Source organism: Polyodon spathula, chromosome 16, assembly GCF_017654505.1.
Source record: "Polyodon spathula isolate WHYD16114869_AA chromosome 16, ASM1765450v1, whole genome shotgun sequence".
NCBI classification, from domain to species: Eukaryota; Metazoa; Chordata; class Actinopteri; order Acipenseriformes; family Polyodontidae; genus Polyodon; species Polyodon spathula.
The window spans coordinates 5,211,310-5,237,232 of NC_054549.1; the positions used below are offsets into that span (position 1 = coordinate 5,211,310).

Below are 25,923 nucleotides of genomic sequence, written 5' to 3' on the forward strand. Positions count from 1 at the left end.
CTCGCTGCTGCAGCTACTGGTGTGTGTGCTCTGTGTTTTGGACTTTGCAGCCAAGGAAAGGAGGAACTTTCTTGTCCTTGCGCTACCCAGGAAGTCGTGGACGCTGGGGATCAGCAGAGGATTAGGAGCTGCAGAAAAGGATTACGAGGGGCGCGAGGGCAGTAATGGGACCCCCAGTGCTTCCAGACATTGCTCACTATACCTGGAGCTCAGCTGAGAGGCTTCCCAGTGGCTGGGGAAGGAGACACAATTTCCAATGAGGTAAACGCCAGCATTTGTACTGATTAAGTCAGCTTTGTTTATGCTTGTTTGTATCTGTACTAAATCTGTATCAATGGTGATCCTATTGATCAGCATTAGTTGTCCTGATGGCTGTGCTCTTCTGTACAGACCCAGTGCCTTCAGAGCAGCTTGAGAACTTGTTCTTATTGATATATATTTTCAAAGAGGGCAGACTGTTTAGTTTGTAGCACTAACACTGGCTGGCTATTTGCGGGGGGGGGGGGGGGGGGTTATATTTTTAGGGTCATGATTTGCAGGTAGCAGTGGCTTAGTAGGGATTTCTATACTTGGGGGCACAACACCCCTATCCCAACCCCCCACAAGAAGAAATTTATAAGTAGTGTGCTAGCACTTTAAAGAACAAGATATAAACTACAGTAACATCTGATACAGACACTATAATGCTGTGTAGACTTATTTTTACTGTGGGGTACAGCATTTAGAGTGGTCATTGGACCCCTGTACACCATTATGAATTGTCTATGTGGAGCATGTGAGCTGATGGTGGCTATGCTGCATAAACAGGCATGTGTTTGTGGGGCTGTCATACAGGGTTCCTCCGCCATAGAGCAATGTGCTGCCAGGGCAGTTGTAAGAGATTCAACAACAGTCATTAGGCAAATGACTGTACATTGTGAAAGTCTGACTATAGCTCTCACACTGTAGCATATCGGTCCTTACAGGTAGCCTCCTTAATAAACCCATAGAGACTGCACTGCTGGTAATTCAAGCAGCACTGGTCTATTTAATCAAATGTTTTTAACTGGTCTTAAAGTGGGTCTAAGAGCTGGTTCAGCTGCTTCGTGCTCCTTTTACTTGAGCATTCGGAAGTCAATTGATTGTTGTTTGCACTCCTAAATGAATCTAATTGCTGCACACTGTCTGTTATATTCCTGATTGGTATCCAGTTGGAAACCAGTCAATATTTGTTCCAATTCCCTCGTCCTGCTGGTCCCCAGTTCACCGGCAGCTGCTGGAATTTTCAGCAGGGTGTTGTTACAGTTGGGGAGGTCAAGACTGCTGTACAGCTGGGACTCTAGTCTTTCATTTAACTGTAACTTGTAATCAGTCAAACAAAATCATTGCACAAGCTGTTATACTGTGTATATGGAAGAGGTTACCAAGCCACACTGTTGTTGTTGAATCTTTGGGATCCTTTAAGACCCGACCCCTCTTGGAACTGGACAAGCATTGGTAACCCTACTGTTGTTCAATGACATTCATAACCTGCAACTGCTGCAGGTAGCCGCTGGAGCACAGAGATGGTGACGCAGTGGCTGTAGGATGCAGGAGAGAGAGCTGTGCCACTGGATGATGTAAACCAACTGGACAGTATAGTAGTAAAGCAAGTTGCACAGAGGGCTACACTGTGGGATAAAGGAGCAAGCAGACACCACAGACTGATACTAGGTGACAAATTGAATGCAACACGGTAGCTTTTTTGGGGGGGGTGAGATTTGAATTCCAAACAGAAGTATGCACACCTGTAAAAGTATAATTGAGGTGTGTCAGATAGATACCAGCCATCCAAGAAAGAAAGAAGGAATTCCTACACACTTTGCCAGCAGAATAATTAAATAGAAGTTTTTTTGCTTTATTCATATATATCCCGTCCACACAATAAAGAGATTTTTTATTTCAATTTGTCTGCGAATTGAAATGAATACAAATGTTACACATACCTGTGTATTCTGTTACCAGGTACTAACAAATAAAATACTCTCAAGAAAGTATATGACTGAGATATCTCAAGACTACTGTGACCCTATGGAGTATGCAGTTTACGATTTATTATTATTATTATTATTATTATTATTATTATTATTATTATTATTATTTAGAATTCTGGTACCAGGTTATTTGCATATTGGTTTCTCAGGAAGTATTAAAAAGCTAAAGAAGCCCTCTTAAACCGCATGGGCAAAGGTCATTCTGTTTATTGTCCTCTCCTTTGAAACTATGATCTCTTTATTACCCTCTTAATAAAGTGCAGTACCAGTCAGCAATACAGTACAGAATATTGTTTTTAAATGAAAACTGAAAAATCGTATGTTCTTTGAGATATACGTCAAGGGAGAGGTGCATTTGTCTTTTGTCAACATCAGACAAGTTACTCTAGTCAGGAGAATATTTTATTACAAAAAGATGGTAGCACCGTAGAACCTCTAGACGCAACATATGACAAGTTGGTGTTCGGCCTGGCTTATCAGTTTCTTGACAGCACTCTGTGAATGCTGAAAGATTTCAATTTCCCTCTTGGTAAGGCCAAAAAGAGAGGTGGAGTTTGGAAAGAGAAGGCATCGACACACATAGAGAGGTAAGGTTTATATTTCCAGGATTAGTGACTGATTGTCAACAGACAACTGTGTAACAGTTTCAGGCCAGTAGCATACCTCTCTGACCTAAAGCTTTACATTGTAGTAACGAAAACAGCAAACTGACCTAAAAAGAAATTTTGTGAATAGAATCTTTATTATACATCATAGCTGTTTTAATACACATCATGCACGCCAACATAATCCCCATATTATTAATCGTATTCTAATAAATGAATTCCACTTGTCTACTCCAACATTCTACGGGAATTCTGAATTGACATAGCCCACAGTAAAGCTGCTTACGAAACCAATATATATTCCTGTAACAAAAGGCTATTAGTAATTGTATTCAAGAAAACGTATGCAAGTAACACTCCCCTCACAAAGATAACCCATTATAAAAACCCTGAATGCATTTCCCTTGTGCTTTGAATAGGATGACATCGTCATTAAAGTCTTGTAAACAATCTGATCAGGTTGCAGCACGTATCAAAGCCTTCATTAAAATAATCCTGTATCAGCAGATCAAACTAGATATCGAGAAACTGAAGCTGGAGAGAAGAGAGATGCATTCTACACAGCAACATACAGGTGTAAAGGTTCATTGAATGATGCTTGTTTGCATTTTACCACACGAAACATTTCTACCAAAAAAAAAAATCTTTTGAGACTGTGAGCGCTGCTTTATAGAGGAAACTGTTTTTTATTGTAATACTGTGTAGAAATGAAGGGCGCATTGTATGTACTGCTAACCAGAGATACATGTCTCAAAAAAAAATCAAAGCACGCGTGAAGAACGAAATACTGCAATATGCACCCAGCCTTGTTCTTTACAAGATGAAAGGTTATGAAATTGCATCCACAGTGTCTCCAAGTTGGTTCTAGTATGTCAGAGCCAGCTTGGTGTCAGTTTCTCTATCCTTGTTTTGGGCCTGTGCAGTTGCTGCAGGTCGATTCTGTTTCAGGGGCTCTGCTTTGCGTTGCTCCCAAGCACAGCTCAGGTCTGTTACAAGATAATGACATGTTTGAACTCATGCTCAGCTCCTCCCAGGGCCATCGCAGCTGCAGACCAAGCCAGAACAAGCTCTGTAAATCCGGGAGACCACAGCGACGGCAAAGCTATATCATTTACTGAGCTTCCTCTGCCTCCATACCGAACAAGATGACACCCCTTTCATCATGCAGCTTTAGGATTTGTGAGAAACTCTGCTTGTTACTGTGATTCACACAGTTCAGATTGCTGTACATCTATCTTCGAATGAAGCATTGGTTTATTTATAAGGCCATTTGGGTTAAATTACCACAAAATCAAAATAGTTTGGTTACAATTATCTATCATTATTTATCTTGGGTCTTTTTTCATAGTAATTGCAGGGATAGAAATAAGAATCCTATTATGTAGCAGTTTCACCCATTCCAGGTTTTACTACGAGCCTGATTAGCCACAGAGTATAGGCAATAAGCTCAGTGGTGTGTTATTAAACTCCCAGCAAAACCAGGAGTGTATCAAACTGCTATGCAATTCTTACTTCCATCCCTGAATCGCTGTTGTTCACATTGAAATATGCTCCCTGATTATGAAGGGACATTCAAAAGAAAATTTTTCGCAGAATGAAGCTTGACATCTCTCACTGTTTCTTCCGTGTACCATATCCCTGCAGACGACGACGGGTGAAGTACTTGTATGAGGGTCCTCCACCATGAATCAGGTGCGCAGACAGTAGAGTTGGTGACTCAGTAGAAGACCCTTATTTCTGCAGTATTAGTATAGGGGCCTCCTTTGGATAAGACACCCTGTGCATATTAACAATCCCATTGATCTCGAAACAAATGCTTTAAAACACCTTTCATTATCTTATTAACTGTAACAACATTATCACTAGCCCTCCCTTAAAGCACTGAGAATCTCTCGGTTCTTCAAGCCAATTCGTTTTTAAATGATAACGCCAAGGCTTTAGATTTTATTAATAAACAATCAGTTTTTTTTTTTTTTGGAGTAAAAAACAATTGCTGTAATAAATAATTGTAGACTATATTTCTAACTTTTTTTCCTCATCCAAAAAAGCAAAAATTTTGCTACGAAGGATTTTTCCTATAATTATTTCTTTGAGAAATTTCTAGAAATTATAAATTTCCATTGGGTATGTAAACTTTTGACTACGACTGTGCTTGGCTGACTCACACACAGGAAATTTAATTTTCACAGCCCGTTATTTGAAATACCAAACAAAAACTGAACTCTGTTTCGGAGCGCTAACTAAACTTTTCACTTTTGGTTCCTCACTAAAATTGGACGGCTAAGCTGTTTACCGATTAAAACAATTCTTCAAACACACAGAAAGATTTCCACTCTTCCTTTACGAACCCACACAAGTTTCTTCATCATGACAGCTTCTCTACTCACACAAACTGGAGGCCACTCCAATCAAACACTTCTCCCTGTTTAAATATCTGCCTGCTAAATTATAGTCAGGTGATACTAATTAAACTAAAAACTAATTATCAGGTAGTCAATTAAATAAAATAAACTAATTACACACGTGGCTGTGCAAATACAGCCACACACACGCTTCTGGAAGGGACAGAAATTAACCCTATCCCTGGCAACTACCAACACATTTTCTTCAGGCAGGGTATAAATTTTTATCCTTATCAAAAAAAAAAAAAAAAAAAAAAACATGCAAGCACAGCAGGGTTTTTTTGCAGAACTACTGTATACTCTATAGAAAGAGCCACCCTTAAGATATAAATCATTAATGTCTTGATGTCCTCGGCACCCTGGTAACATTAAGATATGTGAATGGAAGTGCCCTGCAGGTGTATGTAATAAAAGGTATTTATCCCTCTTGACGCACAATTTATTTAATGGACATGGCAGCACACCTGCCTGCCTAATGAAAAGCAATGCTGTCTTTCTTGCCAGTTAAATTGCTGTTTTAGCCTACTCGTTGACTATTTTCAGGTCTCTACTGGCTAGGGCGGCTTAGCGTTCTCATGGGGAGGGGGAGCGGGGTGTGCTCAGTTCTAACTCTGCGTTCAATTGAGTAGCTCTGTAGGCCCTAGGCTTCATTGAGAATTGAAAACCAGCCTAAAATTGATCTAGATAAACTTTTACTTTTATATTTCAACTGATATATTGACCATTAGCAGGAGTGTCCCGGCTTGAGATGGTTGGAAAAAATGAACATGAATAAGAGATGTTGAGACTTTTACCCATCTCGTCCATTTTTAACACGCCATTAGCCCCTGGGCAAGTTTCTAATGGTTTCTTTTTTACAAAGTAATTTACAAAGTGGAGTCAAGTTCCTAAAATACAGATCCAGCCTGGATTTGGTGAAAGAGGACGATGGCTTGCATGATGAAGCAAATATCAACCCATGTCCTTATAAACTGCCTACATGGCGAAAGGCTACTTGACTAGGAAGTCACAAATGGAATGGATTCATATGCATTCATTACCAAAGCAGCAAGATATATTTACACTGCTGTAGGAGTCTGTTGACTATAGTTTTTACATTGCATTAATACCTCTTGAAGTACCATTAACCCATAATAGACTTGCTGAATTCATTCTGGCCAGCTAGCTGTCAAAGCAAGTTTAGATTGTTTCATTTCCAGAAAGCGATGAGCTTTTTTAAGTAGTTTGCAGTCAGTTTACTGAGAGTTGCTATTTTAAGTCTTTTTTAGGGCAGGAGACTTTTTGGGCAGGTTCTCACAGGAATCCTGACCTGTAGGTCAAACATACTGTGAGAACTATCCTTGACAGTTCAAAACAAGTGTATACAGCTTGTCTCAACTTGCACAGTTTGTGTTTTGGGTTAGCACAGCTTGTGTTACACTTCTGTTTCCAGAACTGAACGAGATGCAAGTCAGAAAAGAGAACAGCATAATGTTAATCCCAAATCTATAGGAATTCCAAAGGAACAGCTGTCTGATATCCCACTGGAATGCTATTGTGAATCTGAGACCATTATTGTAACCCTTTTCAAAATGGGATTAATATTTGTGACTCTTGTGTCAAGTTACATCAAGCTTTTCTAGATAGACACACATGTTTCTGCAGAAAAGACTTTGAATGAAAGAGCTTTAGGAATGACTTGGAAACCTGTGAACTTTAGTGTGCATTTTCTACTCTCATCAATATACTCTGAAGGAAAAGGTCTGTGAATAATGGTCCATTTTCTCAAGTATCACAACAGGAAGGGTGATCCCTCTCAACACTGGGAGACAGTCTGTGCGTCTTTTTAAACCGCTCCTGTCTCTTTCACTTGTTAAAATTCCATATGGAGGATCCAAAAAGTCAAAGGCATGAAAATTCTAAAGAGCCCTGGGTAACGGCAAATGGCTGTGCAGAAAGTCTATGTTCAATAAGTCCACGCATTGCTCAGATTGTACTGTCATCTGGCAATAGCAAAAGCCTCTCTCTGTGTCTCTGTAATGCATCACATTCAAACGTGACAATTGCGAGCCCACTCTTAGCATTAGCTTGTGAGTAGTCTTCCTAATTGTATTTGAAAAACAAACAGTATGATTTGGAATATGGGAGCTGTCTGTATGCTGCTTGTCTCAACTGTAGCACACTGTGGCGTTACAGCATGTTGATTCTTCATTATTGGGTCTATACTGTACTGTACTACCGATGTGGTTAACAGTTGTTTTTTAATCAGATTCCGGTGTTGTTCGGAGCGTGCATTTGTTTGTGGTTGCTAAGGGATAAGAGCACCTGTGTTTGTGTTTACGTTGTTTTACTTGTTAATTTGTTGAGCAGTTCAAGGTTTGTGTTGGTCTTCTGTGTTGAAATAGCTGTTTATTTTTGTATATATCTGCTAGCTCTCTCAACGACTTTAGCAAACTTAAGGGCTAAATTTGCAAGGTAATTTTGCAGTTTTCCAATGTTTTTTCCAATGCTTTTTCCAATGTTTTTTCCCCAATGCTTTTTCCAATGTCTTTTCCAATGCTTTTTCCAATGGTTATACCATGGTTTGCCATGTATCTTTGTCATGCTTTACCATACTTTAAATGATTACCCATGCTTTAAATTGTTTCACTGTGCTTTATTACACTTTGCTCTGCTTTTACTACGGGGAACTTTTATAACGTAAATCAGTACCTACCTGTAATAGGACTGCAATATGTTTCCATTATGATGGCATTGCTGGTAGTGCTGTGATTCGCTAATGGTTCTGCTAGGGTTCTTCACAGTAATGCACTGGTATGAAACAGGTATCCCAGTGACCTTTCTGTAAGTGAAAGTACTGGTAGAAGGAATTGCAGCCAGAGGTTTTTAATGCAGGAGCTTGTAGTCATATGATGGGTACATAATCAATGCCAGGGTAACTGTTGCTTAGCGAGGGAAAAAGACCTTCAGTGGCAGTAAAAAGTGTAAGTGGCTGTCAATTTTCTGATTTTATGATCGATATCAAAATACAGAGTCCCTGAGATCCATACTAACTTCAAAGTAACTCAGTAAATCATTAACTGTCACAATCTGGCCTTCAACAGCAACAACAACAACAACAAAAACGTAATGATTTTATATGAAAGATAGACAATGCACTGCTTAAAAAAAAGAACTTTTACTGGATTTGTGTGCTTGGCTTACTGTCAGGAGAAAGAGAGTTTGGGTTTATTGATTTGCACCAGTGGTGCAAGTGGTGGAGTAAGAGAAAAAGGAGGGAGAGGTGCTTCATGATCTCTCTTTAATCTTCCTCAGTTCTGCTCTCTTTGTGGAGGATGCACACTTTTCCTCTGGCGTGTTTTCCACTTGTAATTTTACAGTTCTTTGTAAAAATGTACAGAATCGTAGGGGTGCTCATTCACTGCTATGATTAAAGCCTCTTCCATCTTCTTCCCTGAATGATATCGGCAGAATATGTTAACACACAGCAGTTATGTTAACACACAGTCTTTAAAACATACAGACCCCCAAGCCGGTCCGACTAGCTGCTGTAATGTGTGTAGATTCGAAAAGAAACTCAATATCCAACGACAAATGTTTTGACTTGAAGTATTTTTCAAAAGTCTTCATTGGCTTCAAAAAACACAGAATTCAAAATGATTTTATTTTCATTTTGTATCATTTAGAAACAAATCACCCCCAGCAGAATTACTGCTAATATAAAAATACACCAGCGTTTGGTTTGTGCCTTCGTCCCTTATGACAGCAAGCATTCTCAGAATGGGATATGATCTTGTATACTGGCCCCAGTCATCTAAGAATCACGCAATAGTGCTGAACTAAGAAATACATAAAAACAAAAATCAATGAAAAACATTTCGACTAGATGCCTTTCAGTGTCTTCAGCTGCTTTCATCGTAGCACAGTCCATAAAACATATTCTCTTATCTTAAATGATAAACTCTTGGCCTTGCAGTTTGGGCCATGAGAACAAACCGATCTCTTACCTAAGGATCACTGTGATAAAGTCGAGGTCTGATATAATTTTAAAGGGAACTAGAGCATATACATAGTGATTCTACACTGTAAATATATTTATTTAGAATTCAATAAAAAAATCATTCTTTCTTATCATTGTAGTGTCAGACAGGCCCCTATTGGTTATTTACACACAGATGAAGTGTTTAGTTACGCTGCTGTATAGTTTGTTCTTTGCTTAACTTGGATATTGAAGTAGGCTGACCATATGGATCCAGGTTCACCGGGACAGTTCATTTTTTTCATTCACATCGGTATTTGCCGATCTAAATCCATTAAGCAAATCTGCAAGGTCATTTTCCCCATGGTTATACTATGAATTTACCATGGTTTTCCACTCCTGGTCTTTGTTCCAACCCTGTTCTAATTTGTTTATTTGAACAAGTTAAACCTCCACCCAGAACCTGAAGTAGTTATCATTTTACCTGTTAAACCTGGAGTGGAATTGTCCTCCAGGACCAGGATTTGGCCCCGCTGCTTTTTACGGACGCTTTACAATTTTTTTCACTGTGCTTTATTACAATTTGCTCTACTTTTACTATGGGGAGCTTTTATAATGTAAATCAGAGAGGTACTGTATCAGAACTAAACACTTGCATGCATTGGGATGTGAGTTGCATTGGTCACCCTAGTTCAGTGGTGGGCAATTCCGGACCTGGAGGGCCAGAGTCCCTCCTGGTTTTTGTTCCAACTGTACCCTAAATTACTTAATTGGACCAATTTAATGCTTATTAGAAGCTTAATTGGTCAAATTAATTAATTTAGGGTACAGTTGGAACAAAAGCCAGGAGAGACACCAGCCCTCCAGGACAGGAATTGCCCACCCCTGTCCAAGTTGCAAGTCCCTATACATAATTAATTTTGAAAACGATTAAGATCAATTTGGGTTTGGCCCTGTTTCATGCATCATTAGAGACCCCGACTTTTGGTCAGGTCGAGTTACTGTGCAGGATTAGAAATGGAACACTTCACCCCGGTTATTAATTTACAATCTAATTTCATAAAACCCTGATCAATGAACCTGGTTTACTGAGCGTTTTCATGAAAAGAGGCTTGTTGATTTCCAAGCTAGAAAAAAAAACAACTGGAATCATGATCTTTATAGGCGATCACTTCAATACACACTCTGTGCAGAATTTACAGAGACCTGCAGTGGTTTAAGAGGTGTGTAAACACAATTTACCCAACGTCACATAACACTTGAGCATCACAGTGTTAGTGTAAACAGCGCCCTTTCCAGAGTTGCAAGTCTGAAGTAGCCTGCAGCTCAGTTTTAATGTTGCACAAATAGTTGGAATTCTTTCCCCGCCCTGTGCTTAGTAAATAGCCTGTCGGTGGCTCTCTAGGTGGATGGATTCATTACAGGTTACTGTATAAAACTATTTAGAGTTTACAGTTTTTTAAACAACCACCAGTTTACAATTAACTTTGTAAACAACAGACACTTGTTAGTGTGTAAAGTTGGGAAAACTCAACACAAACACAATGTAAAAAAATATATATTCATATTAAAATTTTCAATAAAACCATATGTATAATAAATACCGAGAATGGAAGGCTTCGTTTAACAGCTAGCAGAGCTTGCTTGTGCCGAATTCCAGTGAGAGTAGGAAGTAATGTAAAGAGATCCTTTGATTTGGCAGGTGAGGGAAAGAGCAATGTATCACCATTTTAAAATAGTAACATACATTTAAAAGAGCCATTATAACAAAATCATAGCAGGCACTTAAAATGGGAAAGCAGAGGTGAGTAAGCATATAATATAAGAGGGTCATTCAAGCGAAAACTGTCCTGGAGTGATTATACTGTGTACCGTTCTTTCACTTTTATGTACACGTCAGACTGACAGAACCACACGACGTTCCTCACTAGGTTGACAAATGATTAAAAATTCTGGTTGTTGCAAAACAGTGTTATTTTGAACAGAGTAGCCTAGGGGCATCCCAGATTGGGAAACAGTTTGAGAGATTATGTTCTATTCTCCTTGAAAATGCTTACTCATAGAATGTCTGCAAACCATTTAAACGTGTTTCCAGTGACCCTGAATGCGCACAGCAGGGGAACCACATGACTGGCCATTTCAGAATTCTGGAACCACTGGCTGTCAGGAATGTTAAAGGTGGGATTGCACATAAAAACTAATTGAGGTGTCATGTCACCAGTAGATTGAGGCCGGTTCGTGTGTGTAAGCAGTGACCAGTAGTGGCTATATTCAGTTAGGCCCCCCTGTAGAGTAGCATGACCCCGATGCTCCACTTCCTAGGGCAGGCGTTTTCAACCAGGGGTACCCCTGGGGGTACGCATGGCGACTCAAAATGAAGATGAAAGTAACAGAAAATGATGGTCTTAAAAATATTTTTTTAAAGGTATTTTATGTTATCTCTAAGACACTGTGCATAAGTATATCATTTTTATTTAGCAGCTCAAAGTTTACAGTCCGACTATAGCTTTACTATCGCATGCGTGATTTCGATTGAGCACGTTTCCACTCTGATATTACTGGGCGCGGCTGCTATAGCGGTTGGTTGAATTGGTTTCATTGTTTGATACAATAAAGCCTGGTGATTATGTATATTGTTTCTACAGTCAAAAATGGAGACGCAACACATGAAAGGACTTGAAAGACAAAAACCAAGATAGTTTAGAACAAACACTAAACAAATAAACTACCAGAGTTTTTGCAGAATACGTGAACATGTATACGTGGCCAAAAGTTTTGCATCACCTAGAATTTTAGGATTGAGACATAATAAAAAAACTTAAAAAAAACCTATATGGAAATAATGTAGATCTTTTATTTAACATCATGTAATCAAAGAAAATACAAAATGATATTGAAAAGTCTACTGGAACAATAAAACAGTATTTCATGTTAGATTTCAAAATGTCAAATTTATCTTTTTTTTTAGTTTGTTGTTCAGTATATGGTAAACTACAAAGTGTTATGTAATTTCATATGCTAGCATAACTTTATTCAGCAGGTTTCAGTTAATTAGTTAATTATACAGGGTGATGCAAGACTTTTGGTCATAGCTGTAGAGTTTCACTGTGCCAATGCAGAAAGACCTCTTTTTTACTGAAGCTCTCACAGTGTTCACCCTGCTGTGTTGTATTTTTTATTGTGATTTTGGTTTGTTTGGGTATTTAACAGCAAGTCTTAATCGCTGTGTCAGTGTTTCTGCAATGGCTGCTCTGTCTGCCTGTACAAGTCTCAGCTTGTCTCACTACTGCAAGACTACTTAATGTTATAATTACATCCAAATCTGTCTGTGGCCTCTCAGCTCTGTAGGGATTGATGTGTCAGTCACAGCTACCCCTTAAACACTTCACACATTGGTTAAACACCCAGATGCAATGTGTACGAGTATCAGCACCCCCCCCTAGCAACTGTCAAGACTGGTGCAATTAAATATAAGCATCTTATTTCAGCTCCCCATCAAAGCCTGTAAGATCTGCAGTCAAGTCTATAATGGATGAAACAGATCAGCAACTGGGAGATGCAGCATTTATATATTTCAGGGAACATGGACAGAGCGATATTGCAGCTTGTGTTTTGTACGGATCATGGTGTTGGTGACTCAGGGAGGATTAGCTGTTGCATACCTGTTGTCTGGAGCAACTGAAATGGAACCTTTACTTTGGATTTATAATAGACAGCGGCTGTAAACTTGAGTAAGGGTTTTGTGTTGCTAATTAAGCCTGATTGAGTTTGAATGATGCAAAACCACATTTCAGACAGGCAGGGATGTGTCACGGATTGGAAAATTTAAAGAGATAAAAATGAGCTGACTGGAATAATATTGAAAACGTCTCACCAGTTAAATGGTCTGGTTGTATTTTTTTTCTTCATGAGCCATAAAAATGAAACTCCCCATGGAAGAGCTTAGTGAACTGGCACAGCTTATTGTGATCATTAATGCAACCAGGTTTGGGTCTTTATCAGGCTAGCTCTCCTATAACACGATTTGGATTAGCAGTGGTTCTCATTTAAGGGACAGTCACAGGACCATGGTATCACAGTGCTACTGCATAAAGAACTACACACTGGAGAACCATTGACATATCATTGTGCTAACATATCACTGTACAGTGTTGTAATTGCTGCTACCAGTAACGCTGTGGTCTGCTCATGATTCTACATTGTTTTTAATAATACATCAATGAGATTTTTCCAAATCTTCTTTTTTTTCTGTTGGGAGTCCTGGTGTTACTCCTGCTTAACCAGGATTCATTATCAGTGAGCCATTACAGATTACACAGCAGGAAACCATACAGAGTTTATCTCGCACCAATTAATAACAAAAGTGCTGAAGACAGGCTGCGGCCGTCAGACAGAGGCAACCACTCTATAAAGTGTCTGGGAGGCAGCCACCCCCACCTCTTCCCCCTTACACACCTACCCTTCCCAAGCTGCTCCTGGCTTCCTGGAGTTATTTCCAGCTGGTGGGAGATGAAAAGCTTCATTGTTTGGGAAGTGCACAGGTAGTAGCTAGTTATCAGCGATGCAGCATGTGTGTTTTTTTTTTTTACCCAAAAGAACAGACAGATTAACAAAAGGGGGGTTAGCAGTATTACAGGTTTGCGTTCGGCACAGATGATGCTGTTGGTGGCTCGGGAAGGATTAGGTGCTGCATACCTGTTGTCTGGAGGGAGGGAGGGGAAGGAGACCCGGGTGGAGCAGTAGAAATGTCCCTCTACAGGATAGCAGCTGCCTTCACCTCTGGGCTCTGGGGCCTGGTTGGAATCTAGTGATCCAGGAATAAAAGTGAGTGGTTTTATCCTGGTTCAGATCCCATCCACTGAAACACATCATTCCAATTGGCAATAAAAATGGCCTGGGTTATTGTTTGGGTGTTTCAATGTAGAAATGATTGTTTACTGGCCACCAACTACAGTCTGTAGCTTTGTTGGCTACACGCTGTGGCTAATCAAGCTCATAGTAAAATGCATTAGGACACTATGTCTCTTGTGTTGCTGCTGTTCTTTTTCTTTTCTAGACTTCATTTGCCATTTGGCTCAGGTGATGCCCAATTATCCTGCCACAACTCCACCTGGCCTCACAGTTTCCTATGTGCTTCACAGAATGCACATGTGCATCTCAGGGGAGGTCCAGTTACCGGTAAAACAGGAAATTAAAAGGAAATAAAGTCAACAACCAATAAAGTTTAGTTCTGTTTAGTTTTCTTGCATTTTGAAGACTATTTTCTCTAACAGAATCCAATGGTTTAATGCTTAGGGTTTAGATCTGAATTCAAGAGCAGTTTTAAGGTTTCTTTTGAGGGCACTTGACTGAATATTACATCCAACTGAGGTGTCCAACTAACTGTCTCTCTCTGTTCCTCTTCGGTCTCTCAGCGTCAGGTGATTGCACACCCTTCTCCCTGGATATGGACTACCGCCCCCTTCCTGACTTCCATCCCCACCTCAAAGCGTTCCTGTACCGAGGAGAGAGTGGCGAGATGTGGATTCCCAGCTCACCTGAGGCCCAGGCTCTGAGCGAGGGCCTGAAGGACAGGCCATTCCCCATGCACCACATTGCCATGTGCAAGCAGGAGTCACTGACCTTCATTGAGCTACCCGACCTTTCTAGCGCTAACGGACTGCACGCCCCAACCCTGGAGAGCCAGGGGCCTTGTTTTGGCACAGCCATCAGCCACTCAGACTCAAGTGGATGGCCTAGCACTGTGTGTTCAACAGATAGCTGGAGTTACAGAGGACTGAGGCTCAATGTGGACCACAACGTGGGACCTGAGGATGTACCCATCATGGAGCCCAGCTGGGTGGACTTACACAGTGTGAGGGACTTGGAGAGGAATTCAGTCCCTCCTACTAGGACCCCTCCTTCTCCCCTAAGTGGCTGGGAGTCCTGCAATGCTTCTTTTCCCACTGTTGACATCAGGCCCAGTCTGGAACTGTGTGCCCTGCAGCGGAGAACCTCACAGGGTTCCGATCGGGAGAAGTCAGTCCGTGAGTTTGTTACTTCCTACTTCACACACACACATTCAAGTCTTTTTTTTATAATTCTGTTATTTACTTGTGTGTTCTTTTTAACATGTCTGGTGGTTATTTCTCTAGCCGTTGCCAATATACTACAGTACAGTACGGTTTTCAGCTCACATAATGCCGCCATGGCAACATCAATGTGCACAACTGAAAAAAAAAAAAACACCTTACTACTCCATTTTTCAGGCATGCAGGTAAAGTAGTATAAGATTTTTACATGCACACATTGATGTTGTCATGGTGGTATCATGTGATGTCAACAATATTAACTTTGGCCAGTCCTCAATTAACCACAAGAAACCATTCAAATAAAGATAGTAACAAGGATAAAGGAATGAGTAGCAGACGATTATCACTTTCTGTTCAAAAAATGAACACAAAGGCTTAACCAGCAGGGTACTTTTGCTCTGTAGGCAGGAAGATGAGAGTGTACTTCCCGGAGAGTCTCAGCGACGAGTCTTTGAGCAGCCCGAGTCTGGAGTGTGAGTATCTCTTTCCTGGGAGCATCTTCGAAGAGGAGCTGAACACAGACAAAGCCTTCCCGCAGGACACAGTCCTGCCGGAAGGTGGGACAGAGACTAAACCCCCCGCAGACAAGCAGGACACCGTCCTGCCGGGACAGACTCTCGAGGATAAATCCTCATCAGATGCGGCCTACACGACAGGCTTTTCCGAAGGTGTTTTGGCTGTGGAAACAGCCAATCAGAGCTCTCGGAGCAGTGAGCAGGAACGCAGGAGGTTCTCTGCCTCGGAACTGATCAGCCGGTTGCAGCTGTCTCAGAGAAAGAGCTCCTTCTCCCTCAAACTGGGCAAATCGCTCTCCGCCAGGGTCACGCCAAAGGACAAAGGGGGCCCGCGCAGCCTCAGTCCTGAAGGTAAGTGATGTGTACAGCTATGGCCAAAAGCTTTGCATCACCCTATAGAATTAACTAATTTTGCTTCATAAAGCCGAACAAAACCTGTTGCCTAATGTCATGTTAACATATTGAATTAAATTCCGCCTTCTAGTTTTCCATATACTTAATGAAAAACTGTCAAAAACGTAACAATTTTACATTTTGAAACTGACATGAAATACTGTATTACTATTATGGTTTCCGGTAGACTTTTGCAATATTATTTTGTAGTTTCCTTGATTACATGATATTAAATAAAATATCTAAATTATGTTAATATAGATTTTTTTATTTTGTATTGTCTCAAGCCTAAATTTCTAGGTAATACGAAACTTTTGGCCACAGCTGTGGTCTTTTGACATTTTGAAAAAAGTACCAACAATTAAAACTTGCTAGCTACAGTTAAATTATTCTCTGGTACTAAATAATTTTATAGAAAGATTACCCTTGCATAGCTAATTGAACAGTTTTGCTGAAGGTTTCACAGACCTTGCTTTGTACAAATATTGGACTACAGTGCCTAATGTTACCTTTGACAAGGTAATCCAAGATTGTGTTAATCAAGGACTGTGAAACCAGCTCTCAGTCTGCTAGAGCAAAAGTACAGGGTAGTGCTGAAAGGGTCAATCATCATCAGTTGCTAGAGTGGCCATATTGGCAGTTTTCTGTGCACACTTAAACCTAAATGCCTATTTTACTGAGTAAGACATTTGATCTGTGAGGACTGTGAAGAATGTCGATATGCTTTAATCTTCTCCGTTGTCTTTGATGGATCTGCCCCAGGCAAGCAGAATGCCAGGGATCAGAGCTCAGCGAGTTCCACTGACAGTGCTCCTCACAGCCCCCTTGGACCAGGACCTCCACTCCCTGGTGACTGTACCATGCACGTGCACAAGGGGACCTCAAGACATAGGTTAGACAGACAGCGATTCTCAATTGCATCCAATTTAAAAGATGGTCTAACCAAATTCATATTTTGCTAGGAAATCCTATCCAGTTCTATACATCTATTCAAGCCTTATAAATTCACTGTAAGTCTTTTATAAATATGTTTTTTTATACTTATAAAATGAGACTGGGAGGCTTGTTTTAAAATGAGTTTGAGTTTTCATTCTCTTTACAGGAAGAATTCCATAGAAGAGAATACCTTCACGCCAACTTTCCCCAGCTACATAAACAGGCTTTCAAAATTTATGCCAAAATGTAAGAATAATTTTTATATTTGAATCTTTTTTTAAAAATTATTTTATTTGGGACTGTGTCAAGAAGTTGAAGAATGATACAAATTCATGAAAAATGTATCTCTTTAGAGTCACAGGTCTAATTTAAAAACCGCTACCCTGTTCCACTATAAATATTGAATGCTTTACGACACTGCCATTGATATCAGGGGACTGCCACAAAACAGATCAATAAAATAACAGCAGATAAAACAATTGTGTAACATCAGTATTGATCTGACATTCCTGTTCAGCACTGTAGATGTTTTAAAAACTTAAAGGAAAGGCATCACAAGGTTTAAAGGCCAACGTTCATACTTGCCACATTTGATATATCTCCTTCGGTCAGAAATTTTTAATTACATTTTTTGAAATTTTAAAACAGTTTGTGTGAACTCTATGGAGTTTGAGAAGTTGCCCTGCCATAACTTTGAAAGAAAATCTAAATATGCATTATAAAATAGATACCTAGATCGGAAACTTAACATGGTGCAATTCCGCACATAGTGACTGAAGGAGATCTATGGTAGCGTTTGCACATGCAGGCTTCTGAAATATTGTTTAAGGGGGTACTCTGCTCTGTGGTTTCCACAGCGATCCTGTACCAGGAATACAGCGACGTTGCTATAAACCGTGAGATTCAGAGGCAGCAGTGGGCAGACGCCATCAACGAGGAGGATGAGGACGGGGTGGCCCAGCCCAGCTGCAACATCTCGCCAGACAACTCCTTCCGCTCGCCGCGCTCCTCGCGAGGCTCCGCCTTCTCTCTGTGGCAGGATATCCCTGACGTGCGCTCCAGCGGCATGCTTGCCACTTTCAGCAACGAAGAACGCAAGCTGCAGGAGGTGAGGGCTTGTAAATCCGGACTCATAGACGTGCCAAACCCGATCAGCATTAGCAAGTGGATTTCAACTAACCAAATAGGGGGTTTATCAAGAGAGTACGCTTGGCTGATTCACTGCCCTCCTTAAGACAAGTGTAGTAAAGAGGGAGAACTCCATGTGCCCCAAAGGATGTGATTTCATTCCAATAGTTAGAACATAAGAACAAGCGTTTGGGAATGAGAAAAGGATGTTCGGCCTATCAAGGCTCCTCCCTTGTTATCACACCATCCACCCCTACTAGGAGGACATAATTTAAAAGCACAGAATGCAGTCGTTTTTTTTTTAAATGCTATCCTGGTGGGCTATTCCATGCATTTGTGTAAAGAAATTGCTTCCTCCCTTCCATTCCAAATTCATGTTTGCAGAATATAAACAAGCTATATCCAGCATAAGGTGTGTGTAGAACTGATCAAAAACCATTGTTTAAATAATTAAAATAGGTATTTTTTTATTAGTGAACAAAGGTTATGGGAGTCTTATTTGTATATATCTTTTTTTTTTTACTTTAGAAGTATATAGACAGTATATTTTAGAGATTTAAATGACAGCAGCATTTAGATTGACTGCTGTTTCAACCGAACATACCCCAGGTTCTTACAAAAACGTTCAAGTAGAGCAAAGGTGAGACGCACATGAATAATTGCGTTTCCAGGCTGACCGCAGCTGTCTGTTTGCCTGTCTGTCTGTGTGTTTGTCGAGCAGGCCAAGTTTGAGCTGGTGACGTCCGAGGCATCCTACATACGCAGCCTGTCCATTGCGGTGGATCACTTCATGTGCTCGCGGGAGCTGGCTGACTGTCTGGGAGCCCAGGAACGCCAGTGGCTCTTTTCCAAACTGCCCAATGTCAAGGCTGTCAGCGAGAGGTACTGTAGGGTTAGGGTTAGGGTTAGGGTTATGGAGGATGTATGGTGTTAAGGAACTGGAGGACTGCTTTTGAGGATAGTAGAGATTTATTGCCTGTGAAAAGCGAAGGACTGAAAACCCTGGATCACTAAGTTTCAGTTGTGCAGATCAGGGTTCAGGCAATCGTTTCTGATTGGTTTTATTTTTACGTCCTGTTCACAACGGTCTTGTGTGGTTCCACTGTCACTGCAGCTTTCTTCAGGACCTGGAGGTGCGACTGGAGGAAGATATCCTGCGTTTCGATGTGTGTGACATCGTGCTGGCTCACTGCCCTGCCTTCCGCAGAGTCTACCTGCCATACGTGACCAACCAGGCATACCAGGAACAGACCTACCAGAGGCTGCTGTAAGGAACCACAGCTGACTACTCTCAAAACTCATTCACCTTTAACCAGGAGGAGAATCCTTTGAGATATACGTCCAGGAATTGCCAAGGGTGTTTATCCTATTGATTGAGTTGAGGTTCTGGGGATGGAAATAAGACATAGCAGTTTCACCGTTTATAGGTTTTAATACAAGCTCGATTAGCCACAGTCTGTATGTAACAAACTCAGGTGTGTTATTAAACTCATAGTCTTATGTCCATCTCGGGGCTCAGTGATTTGAAAGCCTGTCTGAATTGATGGATTTCATTAATTAACGTATATATACTTCATGGCGGGCTCTATCTGCCCCTTCAGTGGATGGCCAAATGCGGTCTTGAACCCAACATGGCTCACTGAAGGAGAGATGTATTTGACCTGAGACCTCAGTAAATGATACAGACTTGTTCAGCAGTTAGTTGGACAGCATCACCCCCTCTTGGCTGTGTTAACTCGACTCTGCAACTTGCCCCTTGCTCTCCAGGCAGGAGAATCCCCGTTTCCCAGGGATCCTGGCCCGGCTTGAGGAAGACCAGGTCTGCCAGCGACTCCCTCTAACCTCCTTCCTCATCCTGCCCTTCCAGAGGATCACACGGCTCAAGATGCTGGTCGAGGTAAGACGTAGGGAACCCCTTCCACAGGCGTGCACCACAAGAGCCGTGTGGTAATCCAGCCTAAACCATAACCGCTATGGCACGTCCTTACCTTCCAAACCACTGGAGTTGATGATTCAAGTGTTGCTCGATTCAAGATTTGACATTTTTAGTCTAAATGTTTATTACTGGAAACATAATTTTTAACATGCCAATGCAATTGAAAGGTTTTAAAAGCAACTGCTGGACATTGAGAAACACCCCTTCAAGATAACGGATGGCGGGATAGGTAAAGGGACACATTAAGACACTGCTCTAGTCTCTATTGAGAGCATTGCTCTTTTGAAGCAGTTCATATTTGATTACTATAATGAGATAACATAATTGTACCTATTACCACTTGTGTGCCTAGACTTCTTAACCGATGCTTATTAATCACAGCAATTCCCTTTTCCAACATACCACAAAACAATAGCATATGCCATTATAACTCACTGAACATAACTCTAACTCTATTTTCATAAGGGAATATGAATTTCCTTATCTCTGAGAAGAGCCTGGCACGCCATGCACTCATCTGCCCTGCAGCAATTACACTGAGCATTTCGTTCATACATTATTGAAAAGGACTAATGTTTTTCCCTTGTATTAACAGAACACAGTGTCTATAATACGAGGCATGTGCTGGTTGTAAAAATAGTAAAAAGAAAGTACTAAAACCCTTACTTAACAATTGAAAATATGATTCTTAGCAGCCCTGACAAAATCCATTTGAAAAACTAGTTACCTGCATTGATATTGCCCTCATTGGCTAATAATGTTCTTCCTTTTTTATTTTCAATTTTTAGAATATCTTAAAGAGGACAGCCCCAGGATCTCGGGATGAAGACACAGCCACCAAGGCATTTAATGAACTGAAAAGGGTAATGTGGTGCATGCAAATACCTTGTTTCTGGGACCATCGATACATAACTAAGAAAGGATGCTTAACTGCACAGGCAGCCCTGTGTTGTTGCTTCAGGTTTTGACCTTTGATTGTTTTCACAGCTTATCAAGGAGTGTAACTCCAGCGTTCAGTCCATGAAAAGGACTGAGGAGCTCATTCACCTCAACAAGAAAATCCATTTTGAAGGCAAGGTAGGGACGAGAAGTCCTCTCCTTAACACAACCCTATATTTTCTATATTATTAATAAAGTTAAAAAAAAAAAAATATATATATATATATATATATATATATATATATATATATATATATATATATATATATATATATATATATATATATATATATATATATATATATATATACTCCCTATCAACTTGAACCCTGACCCCGGTCCACTCTCGTTTTGTTCCCTGCAGATTTTCCCGCTCATCTCACAGTCCCGCTGGCTGGTGAAACACGGTGAGCTGGTGGAGGTGGACACACAGACCATAAGCATGTCTGGGTCAAAGTTCAAGCTGCGCCCTGTCTACCTGCATCTCTTCAACGACTGTCTGCTGCTGTCCCGGAAGAAGGAGTAAGTCCACTGGGAGACATTGCATTGAGGACGCAGGGTAGTGTATTTATACAGTGTGCATCATGTGGAGGTACAGCAACATATACAGCTGTTCACTTTTAAAGCTAATACCAACTGACATTTTAACACGAAGATGTTAAGATGAACCAAAGGGTCTGTAGAGCTTTTGATTGCACTAAGTTGGCCGCAGAGATCAGCATTAAATTATTTCGTGAATATGCCCTGGTTTGCGTACAGGACCGGAAAATTTGCGGTGTTTGTGCATGCGAAGATCGGGGAGCTGAAAGTGAAGGATTTGAACGTGAAGCTGCATGGGATCTCCGGGTTCATCTTCCACTTGCAGCTCTGCGAGGAAAGACGGGTCAAGCACCAGATCCTGCTCAAAGCAGACACGGAGTGAGTGTCCTAAATCACATCTTCATAAATGAATTACAGGGCCACGCTAGCCTTGCAATACATCAATGAATGGTTTCTGCCTGTTTAGGAGTGAGAAGCAGCGGTGGATTGCAGCCATGTTCCCCTCGGACCCTGTGATGAGCAAGGGCCAGATCAGTGAGAATGAAGGTGAGGCTGAGGAGGTGACTGAGTGTGTCCAGGAGTGGGTGAAGGGATAAGCTTGTAATAGTGTGTGAGTGGGATACCAGTGCTGCAGGGTGACCAGCTGTCTCTTTCTGCTCAGACTTAGCCCAGGTGCAGTGCATTAAGAGCTACAAAGCCCAGGAGCATGACGAGCTGACACTGGAGAAGGCAGACATCCTTCAGGCCAAAACCAGGACCAGTGATGGTGAGATAGTCCGAAGGGTGTTGCTTGGAAATGAGGATAGACTCTATACAGTGAACTGCTGTCTTGATGAATAGCCTATTTTCTGTAAAGGTATTTTCAATCAGCCAGCTCCGAACAGGAATACCGTATACAATAATGCTTTGTTTTTGTACCAGGTTGGATCGAGGGGATCAGGCTTTCGGATGGGGAGCGGGGCTGGTTCCCCAGGAACTACGTGGAGGAGATCACAAGCCGCAGCGCTCGGCTTCGCAACTTGAGAGAAAACAACCGCATCAAGTGTGCCACGCAGAAACTGGAGGAGGAGTACTTGTAGCTCTGCACTACTAGCCACAGCCTGCAGGGGGCGGGGGGCACTGCACACACCAGTAGCCAGGAATTCTCAGCCCTCAATGGATTTTCCTGCCGTTTGTGGAGTGGCGTGTTTACTGCTGGAGTTAGCAATCAAGTGATTTACAGCACTTCAGCCGGTGATTGATTTTTATTAGGTGTCCTCAATGATTTATTTCTGCAGTCTCCTTGGGTTCTTTTAAAGGACAGGAACTCGGAACCTTTTCCCACAAGTCATTCCCTACACCCGGCACGACCGCTTCTCAATTTGTTTTAAATGCCTTATTTATTTTTTCATTCCTCAATAAGGAACGGGTCCTGTACTCTCCAGTTTTTTATTGTTACGAAGGCATATGTGATTATTGAATCCTGACAGAAGGCATGCAGCTTTGAAGAAATAAACACAGGCGCAAGAAACCTAATCATTATGATCATTATTATTATCATTATTATCATCGTTAATGCATGGTGCAATATTCAGACTGATTAGCTGGAGATCCAGTGTGTATCATTATTGCCACAGAAGCTAGGCGTGATTTTTCTTTTACCATTTCTTCAGGTCCTAGTGGCTACAGCGTTCCACAATCATGTTCAGTTTGACACTGATACCTCCTTTCCAGGGCACAACCGAGCCACTTCGTTCTTCATATGTCACTGAATAAGACTGAAATGCAACGAAGGGCTGATTACACAAAGATGATAATAATGATTTCAGAGAGAGCTGTAATTTGGATCTGAAGAGCAAGATACTCGGCCTTAGAAGCCGCAACTCAATGACGAAAATCATTAACCTCGCCCATGCCCTTGCTCAGCTCCGAGCCAGATTCAGATGTGTTGTTTCATAGTTTGGCTTTCACTTTGCTCGACAAACAGCCAGTGGAAAACCACCCCCTACTGTGAGGGCCTCGGATGTGCCAGTGGAAAAGGGGTACGAGATATTATTCCTTGGTATCTGTGTACTAAATGATCCTATAGTTTAGTCTTCGGGTGCACTCCACTTCATCAGAAAGCAGACATTGTTGATATACCAATAGTTTACATACTCCAGAGGTAAGATTCTGTGAGCCAAACATGTACTGTACTGCATTCTGTGAGACATACGTGTGCTTCTAATGCAGAAACATTACAATGGCAAGATCAGTTCCTTTAAATAAACACCAATGTCATGTTATGTAATGGTTTTGCATGGAACCAAATAGAATCAAAAGTAACAGAGTCAAGCATTCAATTACCTGATCTGCAAAATAAAACCATTATTGGATCAAATGGAACCACTCAGTAGAGGTTTTCCCTAACCTGTGTTCGCTTGGGAGGCTGCAATAGAATAGTATGCACAATCATATCTTTTGAACGAACATGTCCTGTTCAGCCCGTTATGATTGGATCTGCTTTTGGGTTAGCATAAAAATAAATCTTAAGAAAAGCATGTTGTGTTGTCTGATTACTTAGTATTTAATGACATAATTTGAGGCTTTTGTCTGAATTGCACCTGCTGGACATCACCCTCCCCATCCTGACATTGTATACACAGAAAAGTCAAAAACACCTGAAAAAAAAAACCCTGATTTAAAAAAATTGAATGTAATTTATGTATTAATTTATTTAGTTATTATCGCAAATCCGTTACACCCTCACCCCCTCAACACAAGAAAACAAAAATAAAAATACGTTTTTTTGGTTAACATCTCGCGTTTTATTTTTTGCTTGCCAATCATATTTAATATCACTTTTTTTTTGATTGAATAGAGCCTTCTGATATAATACTGCCATTAATTTGTTCCTCCTACTCTCATGTTCATGAAAATGTGTGCATTGCAGTGTGTCTGACATCAAGTCAAAGAACGGTTCATAACTTTAGCCCCGTATTTTTTAACTTGTCTCGTCAGGGGGGGTGGGAGTCTAAAGTCGATCTGAAATCTGAGGAAAACCAATTTCTTTTTGTCCTTGCATTTTTCATCAATAAACCCTTCACTGTTTACATTAACAGTATTCCTAAGCAATCTGCTGGATTCTTAGTACCTCATTAGTGAGCATTTGTATGCCAAATATTTACATCTCCTGTTATGTTTTCAACTTAAATGTAGCCTTTACAGTTTTTTGAAAGTTTATCGACATTTATTTTGGCGTTGTTATGGTCTTTAAAGTCTACTTTATGCACATCAGAATTCCACTAAACAGCAATTCAGCACTTCTGCTACGTCTGCTTCGATATAGGATCACGACACCAGTAAATTATCAGACAGCTATTTCAACAAAGAGCCTCTGGAGTAAGACTCTCCTCTCCTGGTATGAAAAGATAGCTCCCCACCTGCACCTTGTCTTCTTATTCACAGATACATGCTTTTTCCCCATTTGTGGTTTCATCAAGAGTCTTGACAACGTTAAATGTGAAGGAAGTGCTTGCCCACACGTGGCTGTTGATGTGCACGCTTGTGTCTATTTTTACTTTATTTTGTAATGGATTACAGAGGTGGCATGAGAGGTAGATGAACGTTGTTTTATCGCTGACATTAAATAGTTCAACCATCTACATGCAAGTGCCCACACATCATTGACCTTTGAAACGTGCTTTACCCGCACGCTCTACCGCACATGTCCGAATGATTCTCACAGGCTTCAGTAAAAGAATACCTTTCAAGCCTTGGCTATTGAATATCTTTAAATTCAATGTTCTTATTTTGTTGACTGGTCTCTTTTTTACTTAGTAAACACATGTGTACTTACACATAACTGCAATGTTATTAAGCATAGTTGCATGATATAACCTTAACCCTAACTCGAAACTTCACTCTAGCCGTAACCCTTTTCTGATACAATTTTGTACTACATATATTGTGCATAATGATTTACACATTACGTACATTGTAACTATGCATAATAACATTGTAATGATGTGTAATCATTTTTATATTAAGTGTGTGCAGGTCCTTTCACTGGATTTCAGGAGCTGCTCTGCAGTGATTGCTGCCTGCCTTAGATACACATCTCCTTGGTTAAACCTGACAAGGTCTCTTTAGAGTCAGAGCCATCTAGTGATCTTCCACATGGGAAGTTTTCTTTAACTATGTTGGCAATACACTCCTGAGCTCTAGATGGCGCTGGTGCTTTCTAATCTAGCTTACATTACTCCTGCCTATAGCAGCATCTAAAACTGAAAAGCAGCTCCTGAACTTGTCAAAGCACCTTAATGAAAAAAAAAAAAAAAAACGCACTTTAATAAGAGCAATAAGATCCATTTAGAATAACTGCACATATTGTAAAACGTTAAAACGGAAAATGTCATTTGAAGATACTTACTCTTTAAATGACTAGTGTGATTAATTGAAACAGAAAAAAAATTGTTGTAATGAGTTGCCAGTTGCAATAGTAACCATTACACGGGACTGTTAGGGCAA

At 40.7% G+C, this 25,923-nt stretch overlaps 1 protein-coding gene across 2 annotated transcripts; it reads left to right on the forward strand.

The window, feature by feature from the left end:
* Positions 1-24,182, forward strand: LOC121328251 (rho guanine nucleotide exchange factor 19-like). Of its 2 annotated transcripts, XM_041272823.1 has the most exons (17): positions 1-261; positions 14,392-15,003; positions 15,453-15,914; positions 16,719-16,848; positions 16,919-16,966; positions 17,059-17,138; positions 17,750-18,000; positions 18,742-18,902; positions 19,135-19,287; positions 19,788-19,917; positions 20,745-20,819; positions 20,944-21,033; positions 21,260-21,417; positions 21,655-21,813; positions 21,902-21,981; positions 22,097-22,201; positions 22,357-24,182. In XM_041272823.1, exons 2-17 carry the CDS (start codon positions 14,424-14,426, stop codon positions 22,512-22,514), a joined length of 2,820 nt encoding a protein of 939 aa, XP_041128757.1. In that variant the 5' UTR covers positions 1-261; positions 14,392-14,423; the 3' UTR covers positions 22,515-24,182. The 2 variants fall into 2 exon arrangements, with proteins under 2 accessions (XP_041128757.1, XP_041128758.1); XM_041272824.1 differs by lacking the exon at positions 16,919-16,966.
* The last annotated feature ends 1,741 nt before the right edge of the window (positions 24,183-25,923 follow it).